At 37.6% G+C, this 27,684-nt stretch overlaps 1 protein-coding gene across 2 annotated transcripts in view; it reads right to left on the bottom strand.

Annotated features, from left to right (window-relative positions):
* Positions 1-27,684, bottom strand: part of TMEM9B (TMEM9 domain family member B) — a 35,203-nt gene that overhangs the window by 2,596 nt on the left and 4,923 nt on the right. For both annotated transcript variants that reach the window (XM_037840655.1, XM_037840654.1), the window contains exons 3-4: positions 21,601-21,709; positions 20,352-20,486 (exon numbers count right to left, since the gene is read on the bottom strand). In XM_037840655.1, the coding sequence (XP_037696583.1) occupies positions 20,352-20,486; positions 21,601-21,684 (219 nt within the window). In that variant the 5' untranslated portion in view covers positions 21,685-21,709. The remainder of the gene's footprint in view (positions 1-20,351; positions 20,487-21,600; positions 21,710-27,684) is intronic.

The raw sequence follows: 27,684 nt of genomic DNA, 5'->3' as shown, positions 1-27,684 counted from the left end.
AAAATGTTTCCAAGATCGAAGAAAGATGATGAAGAAAGAGGAAAGCTAAAGTTAGTAGGATTATTTGACTTCCTATAAGGAAATAAACCAACCCAAGGCCATTTAACAAACTGGAACACTAAAACTTAGCTCATTTGGACTCACATCTTCTCAACACACCAATTTTGTTCAGATAGATTAAAATGACACTACAGTAATAGGGTGTCTCAATAAACTTGTATATATAAAATACTATTACCATTTGTTTGTTTCAATATAGATAAGACTGGGAAGACAGATGTACTTTATCAGCAGAGTACCTCTCATTTTCATAGCTGTTATCTACTCTTCAAGGTAGGGGAAGAAAAATCTTAAGGAAAAAATTTAAAGAACTAAACAAACCAGTTAATCCTTTTGGTCTGTTCTTCACCTATCAGAACAAGAATGAACTAGTTGCTCATGGTCTGGTTGCTGAGAGAATGCAAATAGAGATTTACCCTTTTTATATGTTTGTTCTTTTTACACCTGATAAAATTACAATAAATACAAAACATGTTTTAGTGTAATGCTTTGATAATAGTGATGATGTGTCATGGATATATGATACAGTAAATATTGTGACTACTTGCAGTGAGCTTAACTATTTGTACTAACCCTTACTTAAATGCTCTACACTGAACAGGAATGGAAAACAATGAAAACTGGAATTTGAGAATTTAACAAAAGCATTTTTAAAAGTACACAAGTAGTGAAGAACTCACATCTTGGATAAGCAAAAATTGTAGGAATTTAAATTTAACTTCTGTTTGCCCAGAGTTGTTATCATAAATTCACTCTCTCTGCCCAGAGTCAATTTAACAGATATCCAGGCCTCCTAGAGAATACAAACAGTCTCAAATGGCCAATGCACTTGCAGAATCAGTCACTGGAGGGAAAAATGATTGCTGGGCACCTAACTTCACCAATTAAATGCCTAGCCTACGTGTTTGTTTTTTCCTACATGCTTTTATTTACGCATTTGTACATTCATGTTTTTTATGTTCTGTGTGGTTTACAATAATTATTTTTGTCTATTCTTGAAAGCAGGAACCAGATATTTAATCCTGTAAAAGTTACAGTTTAAGGAGACCTTCTACCATAATGAAAAAGGTTTATGTAGTCTTTGATACACCACATTTTCATGTCAGCAGTTGTCACTGGGGGTGATTCTGTCTCCCAGGGGACATTAGGCAATGTCTGCGGACATTTTTGATTGTCACGATTGGGATGGCTTGGGGGTGCTACTGGCATCTAGTAGGTAGAGGCCAGGGACGCTGCTAAGCATTCTACAATGCACAAGAGAGTCCCCCACAACAAAGAATTATCCGCATCCATTGTCAACAGTTTTGAGGGTGAGAAACCCTGTCCTATGTGAATGAAAATTAATGTGGGAACAATATTTGAGACCTAATTGCTTCTGGTCCACAACTTCCTGTCCTTCTAGCTCTCTCACCCCAATGCCACCACTATGCCTGTTTTGTTTTGTTTTGTTTACCACATCAGATCTCCAGTCTTGATCTTTCTCCCAGCCTATCAGTCCCCTCCTGGTTGTTTTCTTGCCTATCCAGCTTAGACTCCCAAGCCCATCATCACAATCACCTCTTTGTCTCACCTCTCCCCACTCTCTCATCTCACATTCTAGCACACTGAATAGATTAGGGTTCCCCGAACCGCATATTGCTTCAGTTCTCTGCTTAGAATGCAGTGTCCACTCCCACCTCGCTAACTACTTAGCAAACTCTTTATTTTAACATCTGGCTGAGAGGTCTTCTTTCCTAGGAAATCTTCCCTGACTCCTGAGCTGGTCAGAGTTGACTAATCTTGCCTTTTATTTTGCTACCACAGTACTGTATACTAGTATTATATACTATATAAGTGCATATATATACATTACAAATATAAGACTGGAAAAATAAGTCTTAAAGTGTTTTTATTTTTTTTCTGGGTGGTGGGGTTCAAGGTTATTCTTCTATTTTTATTTTCTTTTGGTTAATCCATATTACATAATTCTTCTAAAATAAATACGCATATCTTTATAAAAATAAAAGGGAATTCTGGTTGACCAAGATGGCAGAGTAACACACCCTAGGGTGATGTTCCCCCACAGAATCCTTTAATTAATAAAAACTGGCAGAGACATCTTCCTCAAAACTCCAGACATAGTTAAAGGGTTCCAGTGATTGGGTGAGTACTGAATCAAGAAAATACAGCTTCAAAAATGACAAGAGAAGCTTGTGGCACCTTAGCTAGCTCCTCCACTCCCCACACCTAAGCAGTGTGGAGCCAGCCTACACTCCCATTCTGGGTCCCTGGCCCTGTTCTGAGGGGAGCAGAGTAACCCCTATGCACATACTGGGGAACCTGTGTGTCCCTGCCAATCTACTGGGTGGCAATTTGAAAGACTGAACCAGAAAATGCATTGCTGCTTGCCCTCCAAGAACTTGCCTGGCAGGCAGAAGTAGCTTCACACAGCAAAGCAGTGTAAAGAACAATTAAGTCAGAGTGGCCTGGGGCAAACAATTACCAGTTTTAAGACATACAGTGGAGCACCTGGGGGAAGGGGGGAGAAGTCTATTTCATAGGCAGTAGAGGGCACATTTTGATTCCTGTAAACAGGGTAATTCCTAAGGCTACACAAAAGCCCAGTACAAGACTCAGGCTCAGAAATGATGGAGAGGATCCTGTACCTCACTGTTGCCTCGGGCTGATATTCCTGATAGGAAGGCTAAACTGTGAAGGAGGGCATCAGCCAACTCAGAGCCAATTTGCAAAGACTGTGAAAGGTGTTTTCTGTTAGCTCCTGGAATTCAAGGAAATCTCTGTCATATCACTAGCTGTATATAAACTTAAGGAAAAGGGAGCTCAGGGAATAAATCCTACAGTTAATGTGTTAAATATTAAAATGCACAGCGTGCAACAAAAGATCACAAGACAAAGAAAGAAAGAGGAAATGGCCCAACCAAAGGAACAAGTTAAAAATTCAGAAACCATCAATGAAGACCAGACTTTGGACATACAAGACAAAGACTTAAAAAAAGTAATCTTCAATATGTTCAAAGAGATAAAGAAAAACATGGAAAAAGAACTAAAGGATATCAGGAAAACGATGAATGAACAATATAAGACTCTCAATAAAGAGACAGAAATTTTAAAAAGGAACCAAAAAGAAATACTGGAGCTGAAGACAATAATAACTGATAAAAAATTCCCAGGAGGGTTTCAACAGGAGATTGAAGCTGGTGGAAGAAACAATCAGTGAACTCAAAGACAAGACATTTGAAATTATTCAGGATGAAGAGGAGAAAGAAAAAAAGATTTTTAAAAAAGGAAACAGAGCCTAAGTAACCTGTGGCACACCAATCAAGCACATGAATATATGCATTATGGGAGTGCCAGAAGGAGAAGAAAGGGGCAGAAGGAATATTCAAAGAAATAATGGCAGAAAAATTCGTGAATTTAAAAAAACTTGAATAGACACATTCCACAAGCCCAAATGAACCCCAAACAAGACAAACTCAAAGAAAAGCACACTCAATCACATAGTCAAACTGTTGAATGCCAATGACAAGGAGAGAGTTCCAAAAGCTTCAAAACAAACAAACATGTCATGTACAAGGGAGCCTCAATAAGATTAAGTGCTGATATATCATCAGAAACCATGGAGGCAAGAAGGCAGTGGGATAAAATATTTTAAATGTTGAAAGCAAAAATTGCCAACCAAGAATTTTATGTCAAGCAAGACTGTCCTTCAAAAATGAGGAAGAGTTTAGAGACATTCCCAGATAAACAAAACCAGAGGGGTTCAACAATACTATATCATCCCTACAAGCAATGCTAAAGGAAGTTCTTCAGATTGAAAGGAAAGGACAATAGATAAGTGTAGCAAAGCAGCATAAAGAAAGACCTCTGGTAAAGGTACCCATAAGGGTAATTATAAATGCCAGTAATACTGCATTGTATTTTTTTTGTATGTAACTCCATTTTTTTAACTTCTTACAGGTTCTAAAATGCAAATGCATAAAAATAATGATAAATCTATGGATTTAGACATATAATGTATAAAGATATAATTTGTAACAATTACAAAAAGGTGGGGGGATGGAGGACGACTGGAAAATTGTTTATATATGCTTTTGTAGTTAAGTTGGTCTCAAAGCAAATGAGATTGTTATGGATTTAGGATGTTAAGTTTAAGCCCCATGGTAACTGCAAAGAACATATCTAAAAAATATATACAAAGGGAAATAAAAAGGTACTGAAAAAGGTACACTACAAAAATCAAATAAATATGAAAGTAGGCATTCATGGATGAATTAATGAACAAAAAAGGTGTATTTATAAAGACCAAATAGCAAAATGGCAGAAGTCCTGCATTATTAGTAGTGACTTTAAATGTAAATTAATGAAACTCTCCAGTTAAAAGGCAGAGATTGGCAGAATGAATAAAAAAGCATGACCCAACTATATGCTGTCTATAGGAAACTCACCTTAAATTCAAAGTAAGCTGAAATTGAAAGGGTAGAAAAAAATATACTATGCAAACAGTAACCAAAGGAGAGCTGGGGTAGCTATACTAATATCAGATAAAATACACTTGAAGTTAATTACTGTTACAAGGGACAAAAAAGTTCCTATAAGGGGTCAATTAAACAAGTAGAAGTAACAATTGTAAATACATATGCACATAACAACAGAGCCTGAAAACATATGAAGCAAATATAGACAGATTTGAAGGGAGAAATAGATAATTGTACAATAATAGTAGGAGACTTTAATAAGCCACTTTCAATAATGGATACAACATCTAGACAGAAGATCAATAAGGAAATAGAAGACTTGAATGATACTAAAAACCAACTAGACCTATCACACATATATAGAACACAGCATCCAGCAGCAGCAGAATATACATTCTATTCTTGTGCACATGGGTCATTCTCCAGATAGACCATGTTAGGTCACAAGTCTTAATAAATTTAAAAATATTGAAATCATATACTTTATCTTCTCAGACTATAACGGATTGAAGCTATAAATGAATAACAGAGGGAGAAGTGAAAAATTCACCAATATATGGAAATTGAACAACACACTCTTAAACAACTAATGGGCTGCAGAAGACATCATAAGGGAAATGAGGAAATACCTTGAGGCAAATGAAAATGAAAACACAACATACCAAAACTTATGGGATACGGCAAAGGCAGGGCTGAGAGGGAAATTTTTAGCTATAAATACTCACATAAAAAAGATCGTCTCAAATCAGAGACCTAGCCTTACAACTGGAGGATCCAAAAAAAGAGGAGCCAACTAAGCCCAAAACAGTCAGAAGGAAATAACAAAACTTAAAGTGGAGATAAATGAAATAGAGAATACATTTAAAAATACCCAATAGAACCTTCCCTGATCAAGATGGCAGAGGGAGATGATTTGGGGTTCTGTCCCCCTGACAAAAGCTTTGAACAACCAGCAAGAACTGACAGAAAAATCTTTTGCAAAGACACAGAAAAGTTAAAGGACTGCAGTAACAGGGCGAGCACTGAATCAAACATAGCCACTTAAAAGAAGGAGGATCTCTTGGCACCCTGACTGGCCCCTCCCTCATTCCTTCACCAGCTCAACACTGTGCTGGCAATGTTCCCAGTGGAGATCCCTGGTACCAATCCAGAGGGGGCAGAGTAACCCTTGCATACGTACTGGGAACAAGTATATCTGGTCCAATCTGAGGGCCTTGCTGTCCTAGAACTTGCCCTGTGCGTAGAAAGCAGTTCACCAAACTCTTCAACAAAAGGCAGTGGGAGAGCATTCCATTTGTGCTACCTGGGGCAGGGGATTGCTGGCTGTAAGACATACAGTACAGTAAATGGGACTGGGAGGAAACTGTTTCTAGGAAAGAGGAGACATTCATGTCTGTGTAAACAGAGGAATTTCTAGGGTTACTTGTACATTCCCAAGATAAAACTCATGTACAAAAGAATCAGGAAGGCCCCTACACTTTGGCCTGGAGCTATTCTCCAAACTCAATTGTGTGGATAAGTCCTGAAGGAGAGCAAAGATTGGGAAAGATGCTTTTATTCCTTTCCTTCTTCTTCTTCTTTTTTTTTTTTTTTCTGTTAGCTCCTGGCATTCAAGGAAAGCTCTGTCATAACATTAGCTGGATACAATCTTAAGAAATAGACACCAAAGAGTCTGAATTTCAGTGATAACACGTTAGGTTTCAAGAAAAGATTACAAAACACACAAAGAAACAGGAAAGCAGTAGCCCAAGCAAAAGAGAAGATTAAAGCATTAGAAACCATCAATGAGAAAGATCAGACCTGGGATACCAGACAAAAACTTTAAAAATGGTCTTAAATATGCTCAAAGGGCTAAAGGAACAGGATGACAAAAGAAAATCAGGAGAAGATGGCAGACTGGTGAGCTGTATGTTTTAGTTACTCCTCCAGGAAAGTAGGTAGAAAGCGAGGAACTGCGTGGACTGGACACCACAGAGCAATCTGTCTTTGGGCATACTTCATACAACACTCATGAAAATGTCGAACTGCTGAGATCAGCGAAATCTGTAAGTTGTTGCGGCCGGGGGACCCGCGCCCCTCCCTGCCAGGCTCAGTCCCGTGGGAGGAGGGGCTGTCAGCTCCGGGAAGGAGAAGGGAGAACTGCAGTGGCAGCCTTTATCGGAAACTCATTCTACTGATCCAAACTCCAACCATAGATAGACTGAGACCAGACAGCAGAGAATCTGAGAGCAGCCAGCCCAGCAGAGAGGAGACAGGCATAGAAAATAAAAAACAACACGAAAAACTCCAAAATAAAAGCAGAGGATTTTTGGAGTTCTGGTGAACACAGAAAGGGGAAGGGCGGAGCTCAGGCCTTGAGGCGCATATGCAAATCCCGAAGACAAGCTGATCTCTCTGCCCTGTGGACCTTTCCTTAATGGCCCTGGTTGCTTTGTCTATTAGCATTTCAATAACCCATTAGATCTCTGAGGAGGGCCCTTTTTTTTTTTTTTTTTAATCCTTTTTTCTTTTTCTAAAACAATTACTCTAAGAAGCCCAATACAGAAAGCTTCAAAGACTTTCAATTTGGGCACGTCAAGTCAAGAGCAGAACTAAGAGAGCTCTGAGACAAAAGGCAATAATCCAGTGGCTGAGAAAATTCACTAAACACCACAACTTCCCAAGAAAAGGGGGGTGTCCGCTCACAGCCACCATCCTAGTGGACAGGAAACACTCCTGCCCATCGTCAGCCCCATAGCCCAGAGCTGCCCCAGACAACCCAGTGTGACGGAAGCTCTTCAAATAACAGGCACACACCACAAAACTGGGCGTGGACATTAGCCTTCCCTGCAACCTCAGCTGATTGTCCCAGAGCTGGGAAGGTGGAGCAGTGTGAATTAACAAAGCCCCATTCAGCCATCATTTGAGCAGACTGGGAGCTTCCCTACACAGCCCAGCAGCCCAGAACTGCCCTGGGGGGACGGCACTCACCTGTGACATAGCACAGTCATTCCTCAACAGAGGACGTGGGGTGCACAGCCTGGAAGAGGGGCCCACTTGCAAGTCTCAGGAGCCATATGCCAATACCAAGGACTTGTGCGTCAGTGGCAGTGACAAACTGTGGCTGGACTGAACTGAAGGATTAGACTATTGCAGCAGCTTTAAAACTCTAGGATCACCAGGGAGATTTGATTGTTAGGGCCACCCCCTCCCCGACTGCCCAGAAACACGCCCCACATACAGGGCAGGCAACACCAACTACACACGCAAGCTTGGTACACCAATTGGGCCCCACAAGACTCACTCCCCCACTCACCAAAAAGGCTAAGCAGAGGAGAACTGGCTTGTGGAGAACAGGTGGCTCGTGGATGCCACCTGCTGATTAGTTAGAGAAAGTGTACTCCACGAAGCTGTAGATCTGAGAAGTTAGAGATAAGGACTTCAATAGGTCTACAAACCCTAAAAGAACCCTATCAAGTTCAGCAAATGCCACGAGGCCAAAAACAACAGAAAATTATAAAGCATATGAAAAAACCAGACGATATGGATAACCCAAGCCCAAGCACCCAAATCAAAAGACCAGAAGAGACACAGCACCTAGAGCAGCTACTCAAAGAACTAAAGATGAACAATGAGACCATAGTACGGGATATAAAGGAAATCAAGAAGACTCTAGAAGAGCATAAAGAAGACATTGCAAGACTAAATAAAAAAATGGATGATCTTATGGAAATTAAAGAAACTGTTGACCAAATTAAAAAGATTCTGGACACTCATAGTACAAGACTAGAGGAAGTTGAACAACGAATCAGTGACCTGGAAGATGACAGAATGGAAAATGAAAGCATAAAAGAAAGAATGGGGAAAAAAATTGAAAAAATCGAAATGGACCTCAGGGATATGATAGATAATATGAAACGTCCAAATATAAGACTCATTGGTGTCCCAGAAGGGGAAGAAAAGAGTAAAGGTCTAGGAAGAGTAGTCAAAGAAATTGTTGGGGAAAACTTCCCAAATCTTCTAAACAACATAAATACACAAATCATAAATGCTCAGCGAACTCCAAATAGAATAAATCCAAATAAACCCACTCCGAGACATATACTGATCACACTGTCAAACACAGAAGAGAAGGAGCAAGTTCTGAAAGCAGCAAGAGAAAAGCAATTCACCACATACAAAGGAAACAGCATAAGACTAAGTAGTGACTACTCAGCAGCCACCATGGAAGCAAGAAGGCAGTGGCACGATATATTTAAAATTCTGAGTGAGAAAAATTTCCAGCCAAGAATACTTTATCCAGCAAAGCTCTCCTTCAAATTTGAGGGAGAGCTTAAATTTTTCACAGACAAACAAATGCTGAGAGAATTTGCTAACAAGAGACCTGCCCTACTGGAGATACTAAAGGGAGCCCTACAGACAGAGAAACAAAGACAGGACAGAGAGACTTGGAGAAAGGTTCAGTACTAAAGAGATTCGGTATGGGTACAATAAAGGATATTAATAGAGAGAGGGAAAAATATGGCAAACATAAACCAAAGGATAAGATGGCCGATTCAAGAAATGCCTTCACGGTTATAATGTTGAATGTAAATGGATTAAACTCCCCAATTAAAAGATATAGATTTGCAGAATGGATCAAAAAAAATGAACCATCAATATGTTGCATACAAGAGACTCATCTTAGACACAGGGACACAAAGAAACTGAAAGTGAAAGGATGGAAAAAAATATTTCATGCAAGCTACAGCCAAAAGAAAGCAGGTGTAGCAATATTAATCTCAGATAAAATAGACTTCAAATGCAGGGATGTTTTGAGAGACAAAGAAGGCCACTACATACTAATAAAAGGGGCAATTCAACAAGAAGAAATAACAATCGTAAATGTCTATGCACCCAATCAAGGTGCCACAAAATACGTGAGAGAAACACTGGCAAAACTAAAGGAAGCAATTGATGTTTCCACAATAATTGTGGGAGACTTCAACACATCACTCTCTCCTACAGATAGATCAACCAGACAGAAGACCAATAAGGAAATTGAAAACCTAAACAATCTGATAAATGAATTAGATTTAACAGACATCTACAGGACATTACATCCCAAATCACCAGGATACACATACTTTTCTAGTGCTCACGGAACTTTCTCCAGAATAGATCATATGCTGGGACATAAAACAAGCCTCAATAAATTTAAAAAGATTGAAATTATTCAAAGCACATTCTCTGACCACAATGGAATACAATTAGAAGTCAATAACCATGAGAGACTTAGAAAATTCACAAATACCTGGAGGTTAAACAACACACTCCTAAACAATCAGTGGGTTAAAGAAGAAATAGCAAGAGAAATTGCTAAATATATAGAGACGAATGAAAATGAGAACACAACATACCAAAACCTATGGGATGCAGCAAAAGCAGTGCTAAGGGGGAAATTTATAGCACTAAACGCATATATTAAAAAGGAAGAAAGAGCCAAAATCAAAGAACTAATGGATCAACTGAAGAAGCTAGAAAATGAACAGCAAACCAATCCTAAACCAAGTACAAGAAAAGAAATAACAAGGATTAAAGCAGAAATAAATGACATAGAGAACAAAAAAACAATAGAGAGGATAAATATCACCAAAAGTTGGTTCTTTGAGAAGATCAACAAGATTGACAAGCCCCTAGCTAGACTGACAAAATCAAAAAGAGAGAAGACCCATATAAACAAAATAATGAATGAAAAAGGTGACATAACTGCAGATCCTGAAGAAATTAAAAAAATTATAAGAGGATATTATGAACAACTGTATGGCAACAAACTGGACAATGTAGAAGAAATGGACAATTTCCTGGAAACATATTAACAACCTAGACTGACCAGAGAAGAAATAGAAGACCTCACCAACCCATCACAAGCAAAGAGATCCAATCAGTCATCAAAAATCTTCCCACAAATAAATGCCCAGGGCCAGATGGCTTCACAGGGGAATTCTACCAAACTTTCCAGAAAGAAGTGACACCAATCTTACTCAAACTCTTTCAAAACATTGAAGAAAATGGAACACTACCTAACTCATTTTATGAAGCTAACATTAATCTAATACCAAAACCAGGCAAAGATACTACAAAAAAGGAAAACTACCGGCCAATCTCCCTAATGAATATAGATGCAAAAATCCTCAACAAAATACTTGCAAATCGAATCCAAAGACACATTAAAAAAAATCATACACCATGACCAAGTGGGGTTCATTCCAGGCATGCAAGGATGGTTCAACATAAGAAAAACAATCAATGTATTACAACACATTAAAAACTCGAAAGGGAAAAAATCAATTGATCATCTCAATAGATGCTGAAAAAGCATTTGACAAAATCCAACATCCCTTTTTGATAAAAACACTTCAAAAGGTAGGAATTGAAGGAAACTTCCTCAACATGATAAAGAGCATATATGAAAAACCCACAGCCAGCATAGTACTCAATGGTGAGAGACTGAAAGCCTTCCCTCTAAGATCAGGAACAAGACAAGGATGCCCGCTGTCACCACTGTTATTCAACATTGTGCTGGAAGTGCTAGCCAGGGCAATCCGGCAAGACAAAGAAATAAAAGGCATCCAAATTGGAAAAGAAGAAGTAAAACTGTCATTGTTTGCAGATGATATGATCTTATATCTAGAAAACCCTGAGAAATCGACGATACAGCTACTAGAGCTAATAAACAAATTTAGCAAAGTAGCGGGATACAAGGTTAATGCACATAAGTCAGTAATGTTTCTATATGCTAGAAATGAACAAACTGAAGAGACACTCAAGAAAAAGATACCATTTTCAATAGCAACTAAAAAAATCAAGTACCTAGGAATAAACTTAACCAAAGATGTAAAAGACCTATACAAAGAAAACTACATAACTCTACTAAAGAAATAGAAGGGGACCTTAAAAGATGGAAAATATTCCATGTTCATGGATAGGAAGGCTAAATGTCATTAAGATGTCAATTCTACCCAAACTCATCTACAGATTCAATGCAATCCCAATCAAAATTCCAACAACCTACTTTGCAGACTTGGAAAAGCTAATTATCAAATTTATTTGGAAAGGGAAGATGCCTCGAATTGCTAAAGACACTCTAAAAAAGAAAAACGAAGTGGGAGGACTTACACTCCCTGACTTTGAAGCTTATTATAAAGCCACAGTTGCCAAAACAGCATGGTACTGGCACAAAGATAGACATATAGATCAATGGAATCGAATTGAGAATTCAGAGATAGACCCTCAGATCTATGGCCGACTGATCTTTGATAAGGCCCCCAAAGTCACTGAACTGAGCCATAATGGTCTTTTCAACAAATGGGGCTGGGAGAGTTGGATATCCATATCCAAAAGAATGAAAGAGGACCCCTACCTCACCCCCTACACAAAAATTAACTCAAAATGGACAAAGATCTCAATATAAAAGAAAGTACCATAAAACTCCTAGAAGATAATGTAGGAAAACATCCTCAAGACCTTGTATTAGGCGGCCACTTCCTAGACTTTACACCCAAAGCACAAGCAACAAAAGAGAAAATAGATAAATGGGAACTCCTCAAGCTTAGAAGTTTCTGCACCTCAAAGGAATTTCTCAGAAAGGTAAAGAGGCAGCCAACTCAATGGGAAAAAATTTTTGGAAACCATGTATCTGACAAAAGACTGATATCTTGCATATACAAAGTAATCCTACAACTCAATGACAATAGTATAGACAGCCCAATTATAAAATGGGCAAAAGATATGAAAAGACAGTTCTTTGAAGAGGAAATACAAATGGCCAAGAAACACATGAAAAAATGTTCAGCTTCACTAGCTATTAGAGGGATGCAAATTAAGACCACAATGAGATACCATCTAACACCGGTTAGAATGGCTGCCATTAAACAAACAGGAAACTACAAATGCTGGAGGGGATGTGGAGAAATTGGAACTCTTATTCATTGTTGGTGGGACTGTATAATGGTTCAGCCACTCTGGAAGTCAGTCTGGCAGTTTCTTAGAAAACTAGATATAGAGCTACCATTCGATCCAGTGATTGCACTTCTCGGTATATACCCGGAAGATCGGAAAGCAGTGACACGAACAGATATCTGCACGCCAATGTTCATAGCAGCATTATTCACAATTGCCAAGAGATGGAAACAACCCAAATGTCCTTCAACAGATGAATGGATAAATAAAATGTGGTATATGCACACGATGGAATACTACGTGGCAGTAAGAAGGAACGATCGCGTGAAATATATGACAACATGGATGAACCTTGAAGACATAATGCTGAGCGAAATAAGCCAGGCACAAAAAGAGAAATATTATATGCTACCACTAATGTGAAAATGAAGGTGCCAGGGATTGATTTGGGTGATGAATGTACCACTATGTAATGGTACTGTAAACAATCGAAAGTACGATTTGTTTTGTATTACTGTGTGGTATGTGAATATATCTCAATAAAACGAAGATTAAAAAAAAAAAAATAGGGGAAGGAAACAAACAGACAAAGGTACCCAGTGTTCTTTTTTACTTCAATTGCTCTTCTTCACTCTAATTATTATTCTTGTTATTTTTGTGTGTGTGCTAATGAAGGTGTCAGGGATTGATTTAGGTGATGAATGTACAACTATGTAATGGTACTGTAAACAATCGAAAGTACGATTTGTTTTGTATGACTGCGTGGTATGTGAATATATCTCAATAAAATGATGATAAAAAAATAAAGAACTTAAATAGTTAAAAAAAAAAAAAAAAAGAAAAGAGCTAATGGACAGAAGGAGCTCAGAGAAGCTGAGAGAGACATTTGGAAAGAAGCTAAGATATGTAATCCAGTTTGTCCCCGGGAAAAGCTAAGAACTGACACTGACCCAAATGCTTGGAGATGCTGGGAGATGCAGACAGAAGGATGTTTGGAGATGCTAAGCTAAGAGATAAAGCCCAGAGTTTGCCCCAGAGGAGCTAAGAGAGGACCCCCAGATGCTTAGAGAGAAATGCCCTGGGAGAACAAGCAAAAATACAAAGGAGCTGAGAGAGAGAAGCTAAGAGAGACAGAAGCTCAGAGACATTTTGGAGAAAGCCATTTTGAAACCAGAACCAGGAGCAAAGGACCAGCAGACGCCAGCCATGTGCCTTCCCAGCTGATAGAGGTGTTCCGGACACCATCGGCCTTTAGTGAAGGGCTTATACATGATGGATAGCAGAAGGTATGCGTTGAATATGTACCAAGACAATCCCTCCAAACCATGGCTCACTGACTACATAACTTGAGCTTTGGAAGCCTCTTGAATGGCTGGAGAGACTGAGCCATTCTTCTTCAGACTCCCTTTATGTTCCTTTTCTTTCACTTAAGAAACCAGACACAGGAAACATCTGACCATAATAAAAGATTTCCAGTAAAAAAAAAAAAAAAAAAAAAAAAGAAAATCAGGAAAACAATAGATGAAAACACAGAAAATATTAACAGAGAGATAGAAATTATGAAAAGGAACCAAACAGAGCTGAAGACCACAGTAACAGAAATCAAAAATACCCTAGAGGGGTTCAACAGCAGGTTGGAGCTGGCAGAAGAAAGCAATCAGTGAATTTCAAAATAAGGCAATTTAAATCATTCAGTTTAAGGAGCAGAAAGAGAAAAAAAATGAAGAAATGTGAACAGAGCCTAAGGAACCTGTGGAACACCATCAAGCATGCTAATATACATATTGTGGGAGTCCCAGAAGGAGAAGAAAGAAAGAGGCACAGAAAATATTCAAGGAAATATTGGCTGAAAACTCCCCAGATTTAACAACAGATATCAATATACACATCCAAGATGCTCCGTGAATTCCAAACAGGATAAACCCAACTAGAACCACACAACAGCATGTTATAATCAACATGCTGAATGCCAGAAATGAAGAGAGAATTCTGAGAGCTGCAAGAGAGAAGCGATGTGTCACATATAAGGGAGCCTCAATAAGATTAAATGCTTAATTCTAATCAGAAACCATGGAGCCAAGAAGGCAGTGTGATGAAATATTTAAAATGGTGAAAGAAAGCAATTCCTAACCAAGAATTCTGTATTCAGCAAAACTGTCTTATGAAAATGAGGGAGGAATTAAGACATTCCCAGATAAACAAAATCTGATAGAAGTCATCACCACTAGACTGGCACTACAAGAAATGCTAAAAGGAGTTCTGCAGGTTGAAAGGGAAAGACAAGAAACAATTGTCTGAAGCCACATGAAGACATAAAGATCTCCAGTAAAGATAATGACATGGGTAAATATAAATACCAATACTATTGTACTTTTGATTTGTAACTCCACTTTTTACTTCCTACAGGAACTAAAAGGCAAATGTCATAAAATATAATGATAAACCAATGGTTTGATTCATAATGAAATAAATATATAAGATGTGACAAGACTTACATAAAGTGGGGGGGACCAAGGGGTTATAGGAACATAGTTTATGTATGCTATTGAAGTTGTTAACTTGGTATCAAAGCAAACAAGACTGTACAGACTTAGGATGTTAAATCTAAGCCCCATGGTAATCATGAAGAAAATATCACATAATATGCAAATTCATAGAGACAGAAAGTAGAGTACAGATTACTAGGGGTGGGGGGGAAGGGCAATGGGAAGTTAATGCAAAATGAGTATCAGGTTTCTGTTTGGGGTAAAGGGAAAGTTCTAGTAATGCATGGTGGTGAGGGTACTGCAACATTGTGAATGTGATTAATCCCAATGAATGGTATGATTGGGAAGGTTTGGGGATGGGATGATTTATGTTGTATATCTGTTTCCACAATTAAAAAAAGAAAGAAAGAAAGGGAAACTAAAGAGATAATGACAATTAAATGCAATACATGATACCGGTATGGGATCTAAGAATGGAGGAGAAAAGCCTCAAAAGGACATTATTTAGACATAAGAAAAAAAAATAGAATATAGAATGTAAGCTTTATATCAACTTGAAATTTCTTGAACTTGAATAACTGCACTTAGGTTAGGTGGTTACATAAGTTAGTTACATAAGTGAATATCCTTGTTCTTAGGAAAGTACATGGAAGTAATGTGTGTTCAAGGATTTATGATGTATGCAACCTGCTCTCAAATGCTCAGAAAATAGGATATAATGAACAACTGTATATCAACAAATTAGATAACCTAATGAAATGGACAAATTCCTAGAAACAAACAACCTTCACTGAACCAAGAAGAAATAGAAGATCTCAACAAACTAATATCAAGAGATTTACACACTAATCAAAAACTTCCCAGCAAAGAAAAGGCCAGGACCAGATTGCTTCACTGGTGAATTTTACCAAACACTCCAAGGAGAATTAACACCAATCCTGCTTCAACTCTTCCAAAAAATTGAAGGAGAACACTTCCTAACTCATTCTATGAAGCCAACATCACCTTAATACCAAAGTCAGATAGATATCACAGGAAAAGAAAATTACAGACCAATATGCCTTATGCATATAGATTCAAAAATGCTCAAAAAAAAAAAAAAAACCACATTAAAAATTACACACCATGATCAAATGGGATTCTTCCCATTATGCAAGGGTGGTACAACATAAGAAAATCAATTAAGGTAACACACCATATTATTAGGACAAAGGAAAAAACACATGATAATCTCAATTGACGTAAGAAAGAAATCTGACAAAATACAGTGCCCCTTCTTGATGAAAACACTTAGAAAAATAGTAATAGAAGGAAACTATCTCAACATGATAAACGGCATATTTTGAGAATTGAATCATGCCCCCCATAAAAGTCATGCTCAAATCCCAACCCTTGGGCCTCTAGGTGTGAACTCATTTGTAAATAGGACCTCTGAAGATGTTATTAGTTAAGGTGTGCCCAAACTGAATGACGGTGGCCCTTAATCCAATAAGGCTGAACTACTTATAGGCAAAGGAAACTGTTCACAGAAAGAAAGAAGCCACAGGGAGCAGTCAGAAGCTGAAAGCCAATGAAACCTGGAAGAGAAAGGAGAAGACGAAGCCATATACATTGCCATGTGACAGAAAAGCCAAGGAATCACAAATATTGCTGGCCAACCAGAAGATACTGACCCCAGGAGGAAGCAAGCCTTCTAGCCTCTAAATCCATGAACCAAATAAATTCCTGTTGTTAAGACAATCCATTTATGGTCTTTTTTTTTTTTAAACTAATACAGCATATATGAAGAATGCACAGTTCACATCATACTTAACAGTGGAAGACTGAAAGCTTTCTCTCTAAGATCAAGAATAAGACAAGGATGCCCACTATCACCACTGTTATTCCACATAGTACTAGAAGTTCTAGCCAGAGTAATTAGGCAAGAAAAAGAAATAAAAGGCATACAAATTGGAAAGGAAGAAGCAAGACTTTCTCTACTTGAAGATGACATGATCATACATATAGAAAATACTGAAAAATCCACAAGAAAGTTACTAGGGCTAATAAATGAATTTGGCAATGTGGTACGATACAAGATCAACATGCAAAAATCAGTAGTGTTTCTATATATGAGTAATGAGCAATCTAAAGAGGATATAAAGAAAAGTTCCATTTAAAATAACAATTAAAAGGATCAAATATCTAGGAATAAATTTAATCAAGGATGTAAAGGACTTGTACATAGAAAATGACAAAAAATTGCTGAAAAAAAATCAAAGACAACCTAAATAAACACAGTGCTCACAGATTGGAAGACTAAATGTTGTTAAGATATCAACTCTACCCAACGGAATTTACAGATTCAACACAGTTCTGCTTAAAATTCCAACAGCCTTCTTTGTAGAAATGGAAAAGCCAATCATCAAATTTATATGTAAGGATCAGGGGCCTTGAATAACCAAAGCCATCTCAAAGAAGAATGAAGTTGGAGGACTCATACTTCCTGATTTTAAAACTTATTACTAAGCTACGGTAATCAAAACAGCATGGTACTGGCACAAGGACAGACACATAAACCAATGAAATTGAATTGAGAATTGAGAAATAAACCCGCATATCTATGTAAGGCCAACTAATTTTTTGACAAGGGTGTCAACTTAATGGGGAAAGAATAGTTTCTTCAACAACTGGTGCTGGGCAAACTGGATATCTATATGCAAATGAATAAGATAGAACTCTAATTCACAACATATACAAAAATTAACTTAAAATGGATCAAAACTTAAATACAAAAACAAAAAACCATAAAATTCCTAGAATAAAACACAGGAAAGCATCTTCAGGATTTTGAGTTAGGCAAAGGTTTCTTAGACTTTACTCCAAAAGAACAAGAAAGAAAAGAAAAAATAGATAAATAGGATTTCATCAAAATTTAAAACCTCTGTACATCAAAGGACTTCATCATGAAAGTAAAAGGACAACTTACACAATGGGAGAAAATATTTGAAAACCACATTTCCAATAAGGGTTTAATATCCAGAATATATAAAGAAATTCTACAACTGAACAACAAAAAGACAACCCAATTCAAAAATGGGCAAAAGACCTGAACAGACATTTCTCCAAAGAAAATACACAAATGGCCATTAAACACATGAAAAGACGCTCAACATCACTAGCCATCAGGGAAATATAAATCAAAACCACAATGAGATACCATTGTACATCCACTAGAATGTCTACAATTTAAAAAATGGAAAATTACAAGTGTTGGAGAGGATATGGAAAAATAGGAACTCACTCATTGTTGGTGGCAATGTAAAATAGTGCAGCCTCTGTGGAAGAGAGTTTGGCAGTTCCTCAGAAAGTTAAGTATGGAATTACCGTACAACTCAGCAATCCCACTTCTAAGTATATACCCAAAATAATTGAAAGCAAGAACTTGGACAAGTATTTGCATACCAATGTTCATAGAGGCATTATTCACAATTACCAGAAGATGGGAGCAACCCAAGTATCCTCAACAGATGAAGGAGTGAACAAAATGTGGTGTATACATACAATGGAATATTATTCAGCATGTAAAGGAAGTTCTGATATATGCAACATGTTTGAGCCTTGAAGACATTGTGTTGAGTGAAATAAGCCACACACAAAAAGACAAATATTGTATGATCTCACTGGTATGAAATAATTAGAATAAGCAAATTTATAGACTCAGAAAGTAGAATACAAGTTACCAGGGTCCTGGGTGGGGGTGGTGGGTGGGAGTTAGGAATAGGGAGTTAATGCTTAATTGGGGCACAGTTTCTATTTGGGGTGATGGAAAAGCTTTGGTAATGGATGGTGGTGATGGCAGCAGAACATTGTGAATGTACTTAACACAAATGAATTATATTTGGAAGTGGTTAAAAGGGGGAAATTTTAGGTTGTATATATGTTACTAGCATAAGTTTTTTTTTTTTTTTTAAATCATAGGACTGTGCAACACAGTGAACCCTAATGTAAATTATGGACTATGGTTAATAGTGTAATTAGAATAATATTGTTTCCTCAATTATAATTAAGTTACTCTACTAATGCAAAATGTTAGTAATAGGGAAAATTGCGTGTGAGGGGGCATACATGGGAACTCAAGCTTCCGTATGATTCTCCTGTAAGCCTACCACTTCTCTATTTTAAAAAAACGAAAATAATTAACAAATAAATAAACAGAAGGTGAAAGCACACTATTGTTACTCATTTCCTTTACACCTGGTTCTGTTTTAGCAGTCTCTTTATTCCTATTACCTATGACAGTACCTGATAGAAAAAAGTTACTCATTGTATGCTGGATGAATAAAAGAAGGAAGGGAAAAAAGAGACAAATGAAGGTGTGTCCATGAACGTTCTTGTCAAAACAAAATCGAAATCTTGCCCAAATAAGTTGTGGGTGCATAATTGATATTCATCAAATAATATGTTGATCAAAAATCAGGCTCTGTCTGTAGTTGTAGCTCAAGCCATCCAGCCAGGATCCCCTTTATCATCTTTTACCAACAGGTCCTTAAACCATTCCAGATTTAAAGGATTTTTGACCACAGTTGGTTTTGGAATTGACTCTTGAAATGCTACTGAATTATAACCACTTTAAGGAAAATAGGCCAATAAAATAATCCAAAAGTAACTTGTATAAGATAATTGTACAATATATAGTGACGAAATAGTGGAAAATTTAGAAAGCCAAAACGGGAGAATCATAAAACAAACCATATAATTCTCTCAGCTATACTGAATAACAAATTTGTAGATGTCAATTTCTAGACATTTTTGTATGCAATAATGTTAAAATAAAAAGAAGACCATGAAACAATTTAGACACAGATTATACCAACTATATGTAGAAATATAAATGTATTTTAAAGACAGGAAGAGAATCTGCACTGATGGTTGTATTTTTCTCCAGATAATAGGTTTTTTTGGTTGTTGTTGTTTTTCAATTAAGTAGGAGAAAGAAAGGAAACATAAAACATTAGCAGATTATCAAATTGCACTTCATTAGAAAATAATGTCAAGGACTTCCTAGTTCCCTTCTAAAATATTTGGTGCTCCTGACAGGAAGGTGTTTCAGGAAGGAGCTTGAAGGAGACACTATCTCAGACACTATTCTCAATGTAAACAGGGAAAGGCAATGACAAATGTGTCCTTGGTAAGTTGTATAGCACGCTTACCAAGTGTCATCAGTTTAAACCACAACATTTATGGCTTCTGGGACAAAGTAATTTCCTTAGAAAGAGATATATATTAAAATTATTACTGTTTTTAGCTTCTCTACTTGAGGATCTGCTCCAGCATGTGAACATCTACATGTGACTACTTTCCACTTGCACTGTGTATCAGATGACGATAGAGACTGGCCATGAGCAGCTTAGGCAGGCTGAGAACTTACCCCAATGTCATCATCACTCTGTATTAGCTGTGAGTGTCCAAAGAGGTGTCTCTTCAGGATGGGCTCAACCAGAGTAAGATATACCATGTATAAAAGTAGAAGACCCAAAATGGAGAGATAAATTATAATGGTAACCTGAAGAAAAGTGAAAATAAATTATCAAGATATCAGAATTTTGCATAACAACAGGAAAGCCACAGTGAAGACTTATCTATCTGCGAACCCTCAGGATTTCTATACAATCCAGATTCCAACACAAGAAAAAAACTCAACTCTTCACCAAAGTATTAGTTAAGGAGAAAAAGGAAAGAAACCATTCTGTCTTTGGAATTCTTTTCAAGTCTTCAAAACTCCCATCCTCCATCTTCATCCACTGCTAATCACTTGTTATCACTGCTGGCATAGCAGTTTTCTTTTTTCAGCTGGATCGTGTCCTAGATTCAGTAGCACCACTGTCAAAACAATTTAAAGGAATTCTAACAGAAAATGTAATCCAGGTGATCCTCTTTTAGGTCTGTTTAGATATATGAAAATACTTTTTAGGCCAATGATTTTCTTGAGATCTTAATGAATGTGCTTTCAAACAATACAGAGTGATACACCCCCTAGAATGGCTACAATATGAGAGACAATAAGAAGTATTAGCAAGGACATGGAGAAACTGGACCCTTACATTTCTGGTGGGAATGTAAAACAGCACAACCACTTCGGAAAACAATTTGGCAGTCTCTTCAAAAGATGAACATAACCTTATCACTCTAAAGTATTCTACCCAAGAGAAAGGAAAACATACATCCACACAAAAGACATGTACACAGATATTTATAACATTATTCATAATAGCAAAAAACTGGAAATAATCCAAATGTCCATTCTCACTAGCCTTTGGCATACAAGGCCCACAGAGAAGCTGGGATACCTTTCTGGGATAGGCAAATTACCATAGGGCATTTTTGTGCCATTTCATAAAAATATCTAATGTATCCTAATTAATCCACAAAACATCTCAGTGAGGTTGGCAGAAAGCAGGCCCATTGTTTCTTTTGGGATGGGGATAGGAGAATGGAGGAGGGTGGTGGGGTGGAGGGAGGAGGGGGTGGGGGAGGAGGGGGGGAGGGGCAGGGAAGGACACTAGTTTAGGTCATTAAAATAGAACTCAAATGCCCCCAAATTCCTGTCTTGCCTAAGACCACCAGGAACCACTACTCCAGAAGCAGAAAAGATGATTTTTCTTTTTTTTTTTTTTTACCTTGATTGTAACAGAGCTTCTTTCCTCATACTTGCATTCACAGCGCAGACAGTATGCTTCTACATCAGGCCCCCGCACAGGCATGGGATCCACAACATGGAGGCAATCGCTGAAGAAACAAAGATAAAATAAACCTGGCTGGATTGTCCTGTCTGGATTTCCTGAAATCCAGAATAAGTGAACTTACCCAATGAAAGAATATAAGGAACAAAGAATCAGTAAAGCAAAGTGAAATCATTTCCTCTCTCAATATTAACACTTTGGTAAGATTTAACCATCTAGGAAACCATAAAGCCACATAAAGTAGTAGTGGTCAAGGTGCTACTGTTAACAGAAATGTATCTGAAAAATCCCATATGGGGAACTTGCCTAGGGCAAAGGACTGCAGGCTGTAGGACATGCAGTGCAGGCTCAGGACAGCTAAGAAACTGTTTCCTAGGGAAGAGGGGACATTCATGTTCGTGTAAACAGAGGAATTTCTAGGGCTACTTGCACATGCCCAAGCAAGATGCATGTGCAGAAAGGATCAAGAAGAATTCTAGGCTTTGGCCTGGAGCTATTCACAGAGAACCCATTGCATGCACAAGCCTTCAAGGAGAGCACACACACGGGTCATTCTGCAAAGACTGGGAAAGATGCTTTTATCCTTTTTTTTTTAGCTCTTGGCATTCAAAGAAAGCTCTGCCATAACACTAGCTGGATTCAAGTACACCAAAGAGTCTAAATTTCAGTAATAATACATTAAAATATCAAAATATCCAGGTTTAACAAAAGGTTACAAAACATACAAAGAAACAGAAGCAATGGCCCAGGCAAAGGAGAAAGTTAAAGCATTAGAAATCATCAATGAGGAGGACAAGACCTGGAAAATACCAAAGTCTTAAAAAAAAAATGGTCCTAAATATACTCAAAGAGCTAAAGGAAAACATGGACAGAGAACTAAAAGAAATCAGGAAAGCAATAGATGAAAACACAGAGAATATCAACACAGAGATGGAAATTATGAAAAGGAACCAATAGAGCTGAAGACCACAGTAATAAATTTAAAATTCCCTAGAGGGGTTCAACAGCAGATTGGAGCTGGCAGAAGAATCAAAGAACTTAAAAATAAGAATTTAAATTATTCAATCTGAGAAATAGAAAAAGGGAAAAATGAAGAAAAATGAATAGAGCCTGGAGAATCTGTGGAATACCATCAAGCACACCAGTACACACATTGTGGAAGATCCAGAAGGAGGAGAAGGAGAGAAAGAGGCACAGAGAATATTCAAGGAAATAATAGCTGAAAACTTCCCAAATTTATCAAAAGACATGAATATACACATTCAAGATGCTCAATGAACTCCAAACAAAATAAACCCAATTAGAACCACACCACAACATGTTATAATCAACCTGTTAAATGCCAAAGATAAAAAAAGAATTCTGAAAGCTGCCAGAGACATGCAACATGTCACATACAGGTGGCCTCAATAAGATTAAATGCCTGTTTCTCATCAGACACCACTGTGCTGGTTTCAATCTGTTATGTAACCCATAAAAGACTATGTTCTTTTAATCCACTCTTGTAGGGGCAGACCTATTGTGGATGGGATCTTTTGATTAGGTTGTTTCCATGGAGATGTGACCCTGCCCATTCAAGGTGGGTCTTAATTAGTTTACTTAATTAGTTTACTGTAGTAGAGAGCTGAGGGAGAGAGAGAGAGCTCAGAGCTGACACAGACCCAGAGCTTGGAGATGCAGACAGAAAGACATTTGGAAATGCTAAGCTAAGAAATGAAGCCCAGAGTTTGCTCTGGAGAAGCTAAGTGAGAACCTAGAGATGCTTAAAGACAAAGCCACCAGAATCAGAAGCTGAAAGCAACGCAATCCCCTTTATAAAGCCAATCCATTTCTGTTATGCAGCATTTTGGCAGCTTTAGCAAACCGAAACAACTATGTAAGCAAGAAAGCAGTGGGATGACCTATTTAAAGTGCTAAAAGCAAAATAAAAATTCCAAACAAGAATTCTATATCCAGCAAAACTGTCTTTCAAAAAATGAGGGAGAGATTAAGAGATTCCCAGATAAACAAAAGCTGAGGGGGTTTGTCACCTCTAGGCAGGCCTATAAGAGAGGCTAAAGGGAGTTCTGCAGGTTGAAAGGAAAGAACAATAGGCAACAGATTTTAAACCGTATAAAGACAAAGATCTCCAATGAGAATAACAACATGGATAAATATAAATGCCAGTACTATTGTATTTTTCGTCTGTAACTCCATATTTTACTTCCTATAGGATCTAAAAGGCAAATGCATAAGATGTATTGAGAAATCAGTCGTTTTAGACTCATGATGTATAATCATGTAATTAGACACACAACCTACATAAAGGTGCGGGACAGAGTAGCACAGGAACATAATTTGTATGTACTGTTGACATTTACTTGGCATCAAAACAAATGAAATTCTTACAGATTTAGGATGTTAAATTTAAGCTCCATGGTAACTACAAAGAAAATATTGGAAAATATACAAGCTCATAGAGACAGAAATTAAGAGTATAGGTTGCCAGGGAGAATGGGGAGTTAATGCATATGGGTGTAGGTTTTTTGTTTGGGGAGATGGGAAAGCTTTAGCAATGGAAGGTGGTGAGTGTAACACAATATGGTGGATGTGATTAATCCCACTGAATGGGTGCTTGGGAGGGGATGGGAACGGAAAGTTTATGCTATATAAATGTTCCCACAATAAATAAATAAATAGCAACTAAAAGGACAATGACAATCAAAGACAATACATATTCCTGGATGGCTTCTAACAAGAGAGTAGAGAAGGCACATCAGGGCATTATTGGGACCCATGAAAAAAATGAAATAAAGACTGTAAGCTTTATATCAATGTTAAATCTTGAACTTGATAACTGCACTTCGATGTCGGCTCTTCCTTATCATTGTGAAGCAGAATTCACCAAGCGTTGGATTGTTCACCCACTAATAGGGAACGTGAGCTGGGATTAGACCGTCGTGAGACAGGTTAGTTTTACCCTATTAATGATGTGTTGTAGATAGATACATAAGTGAATATCCTTATTCTTAGGAAATGTGTATGGAAGTATTAAGTGTTAAAGGAGCATGATTTATAAACTACACTCAAGAGTTCAGAAAATGGATTGATAATTAGATAGACAGATGGATAGACATCATTCTAGACAGATAGAATGATGCCAAATGTGGCAAATATTAAAACTGGTGGATCTGAGTAACCAGGGAGATAGGGGTTTGTTGGAGTTCTCTATATGGAGTTTTATTATTTGTGTGACTGTCGTGTCAGTTTGAAAATACCTCAAAATAAAAAGTTAAAGAAAGTAATAAAGGGCTGAACGTTTTGTTGTTGGATGTTTTTGTTTATCCCCACCCCCACCCAATTTTCCAGGATATTTATTTACAGCTTATAAAAAAGCAAGGCTGTGGAGAATGCAGGGGTATTCGCCTACCCCACCTCAATGGTTGCTAACATGACCACAGACATAGGGGACTGGTGGTTTGATGGGTTGAGCCCTCTACCATAGGTTTTACCCTTGGGAAGACGGTTGCTGTAAAGGAGAGGCTAGGCCTCCCTATGGTTGTGCCTAAGAGCCTCCTCCCGAATGCCTCTTTGTTGCTCAGATGTGGCCCTCTCTGTCTGGCTAAGCCAACTTGAAAGGTGAAATCACTGCCCTCCCCTCTACGTGGGATCAGACACCCAGGGTAGTGAATCTCCCTGGCAATGTGGAATATGACTCCCGGGGAGGAATGTAGACCTGGCATCGTGGGATGGAGAACATCTTCTTGACCAAAAGGGGGATGTGAAAGGAAATGAAATAAGCTTCAGTGGCAGAGAGATTCCAAAAGGAGCCGAGAGGTCACTCTGGTGGGCACTCTTATGCACACTTTAGACAACCCTTTTTAGGTTCCAAAGAATTGGGGTAGCTGGTGGTGGATACCTGAAACTATCAAACTACAACCCAGAACCCATGAATCTCGAAGACAGTTGTATAAAAATGTAGCTTATGAGGGATGACAATGGGATTGGGAAAGCCATAAGGACCACACTCCACTTTGTCTAGTTTATGGATGGATGAGTAGAAAAATAGGGGAAGGAAACAAACAGACAAAGGTACCCAGTGTTCTTTTTTACTTCAATTGCTCTTTTTCACTCTAATTATTATTATTGTTATTTTTGTGTGCGTGCTAAGGAAGGTGTCAGGGATTGATTTAGGTGATGAATGTACAACTATGTAATGGTACTGTGAACAATCGAAAGTGCGATTTGTTTTGTATGACTGCGTGGTATGTGAATATATCTCAATAAAATGATTAAAAAAATAAAAAAACAAAAAAACAAAACAAAACAAAACAAAAAAAGCAAGGCTATCAAAACTTTTATCAGAAATGTTTGATATTAATTAAATTATTTCTCTACTTCACTATAAGAGTCTATTACTCAGTGATTACCTTCAGTAAAACTAAAGTAGGCAAAGATTTGATATTTTCCTACCACTTGCTGAGCAATTCTCTTCCCTTTGGCCTCTCTTGCTTAGGTACTTCTGGCTGCCTCAAGAACTCCACGTTGGGAGGCACCCAATACTCTAGGCTGATTTCTTCCCTTTGTCCTATCAAAAGTTACTTTATGATGTTTCATTCTCTCTGAGTTGTGGCATTAGATAGGAAACCTAAATGTTATAAATAATAAAAGTTCAATTAGTTATCCTTACCAGGTTTATTGAATTTTAACAATGGTGATAAAAAAAATAAATCTCCACTGGTAGAATTTCAGATAAGAGTAAGGTCCCACAACTTACACCATACAAATATAAGTATCTCTTCCAAACTTTCAGAAGACCAGACATGTATCCAGCTGGATGCAGGCATAAAACAGGCAGAGTTAGCTAAATCCCATTACAGGGGCTATCTATGTCAGAATCAGAGGTCATCCAGCCCAACACTCTCAGAAAGGTCACTTGCCCATGGTTTCAGAGTAAATTAGTGGCTGAAAACGGATCAGAACCTAGGGTTATTGCATGTTATGCTAGCCCCTCATCTCTAAACCTCAGAAAAATGACGCTTATCTACTATTTAGTTTCCTGTTTCAGCTTCAGATGCCTCAGCCACAATATCAAAGAATTTCTTGGGAATCTATGTACTGAGTATTTGTCTTGAAATACAAATAGAGTTTAGTAACAAAGGTGCTAGTGCCATGCAAAAGTGGTACAGGGCAGGAGAGAATGCAGAAAGGTGGGTTCTGGCTGACCAATCATCATAAACAGAACCTAGACAAGGAGCGCAACCACTTTAGGAACTAGGCAACATCTCCGCCTAGTGCCCAGAGGAGGAAATATGAGTTTTAAAGCATATCCAACCAAAATTTGTTCAGCATAAATCAATGAGGAATTAAAGCTGGACAGGAGGCCTTGAAAACAGAAGGTAAAAATATATCTAGATACTGAAGGTCTCATAAGGTCATAATATTGTTGTTAATTAAAATTTGCCTCCGGTTCTAAAGTCAGTTAAAACCTTGTGCTGATTGGGAACCTATCCCTGGCAAAAGGCTGAGCTCCAAGAAGGAAGCAAGTAAAGGTGAGAGGAAAAGAGGAAAAAAATCCCAAACAAGCTTTGTTTTCAACTGTTAATTTTAAAAGCTTCCTTATTTTGACCAATAACCAAGGATGATTGATACATGGTTCTGTATGAGCCTAGAATCATTAAAAGTCAGTGGAAAGATTAGTGCTAAACACTTCAAAAGGGAGATCATTTGCCATTCAAATAATAGGCATCACATTCTATTATTGATAACAACTATATTTCAAAAATTTATAGAAGTAACCTAAAGATTTATTTGAACTTCCTTATATCATATAAAGTGACTCTGATATAAAACCTATAATACAGCTAAACCACTTTGTAATATGAGACAATTTAAAGTGGAACAAGAAATTTCACAAGAAGTTCTCAAGGATACATATCAAATATCAGACTGAATCTAAAATACATATCATAGGAAGAACATCAGACAAACTAAACATGCTCAAGGGCTTGCAATATCTTAACTGAACAAATTTAATCTTGC

Source organism: Choloepus didactylus, chromosome 6 (genome assembly GCF_015220235.1).
Source record: "Choloepus didactylus isolate mChoDid1 chromosome 6, mChoDid1.pri, whole genome shotgun sequence".
Taxonomy (NCBI): Eukaryota; Metazoa; Chordata; class Mammalia; order Pilosa; family Megalonychidae; genus Choloepus; species Choloepus didactylus.
Note: the sequence above shows the minus strand (reverse complement) of the source record. Positions and strands in the feature narration are given on the sequence as shown.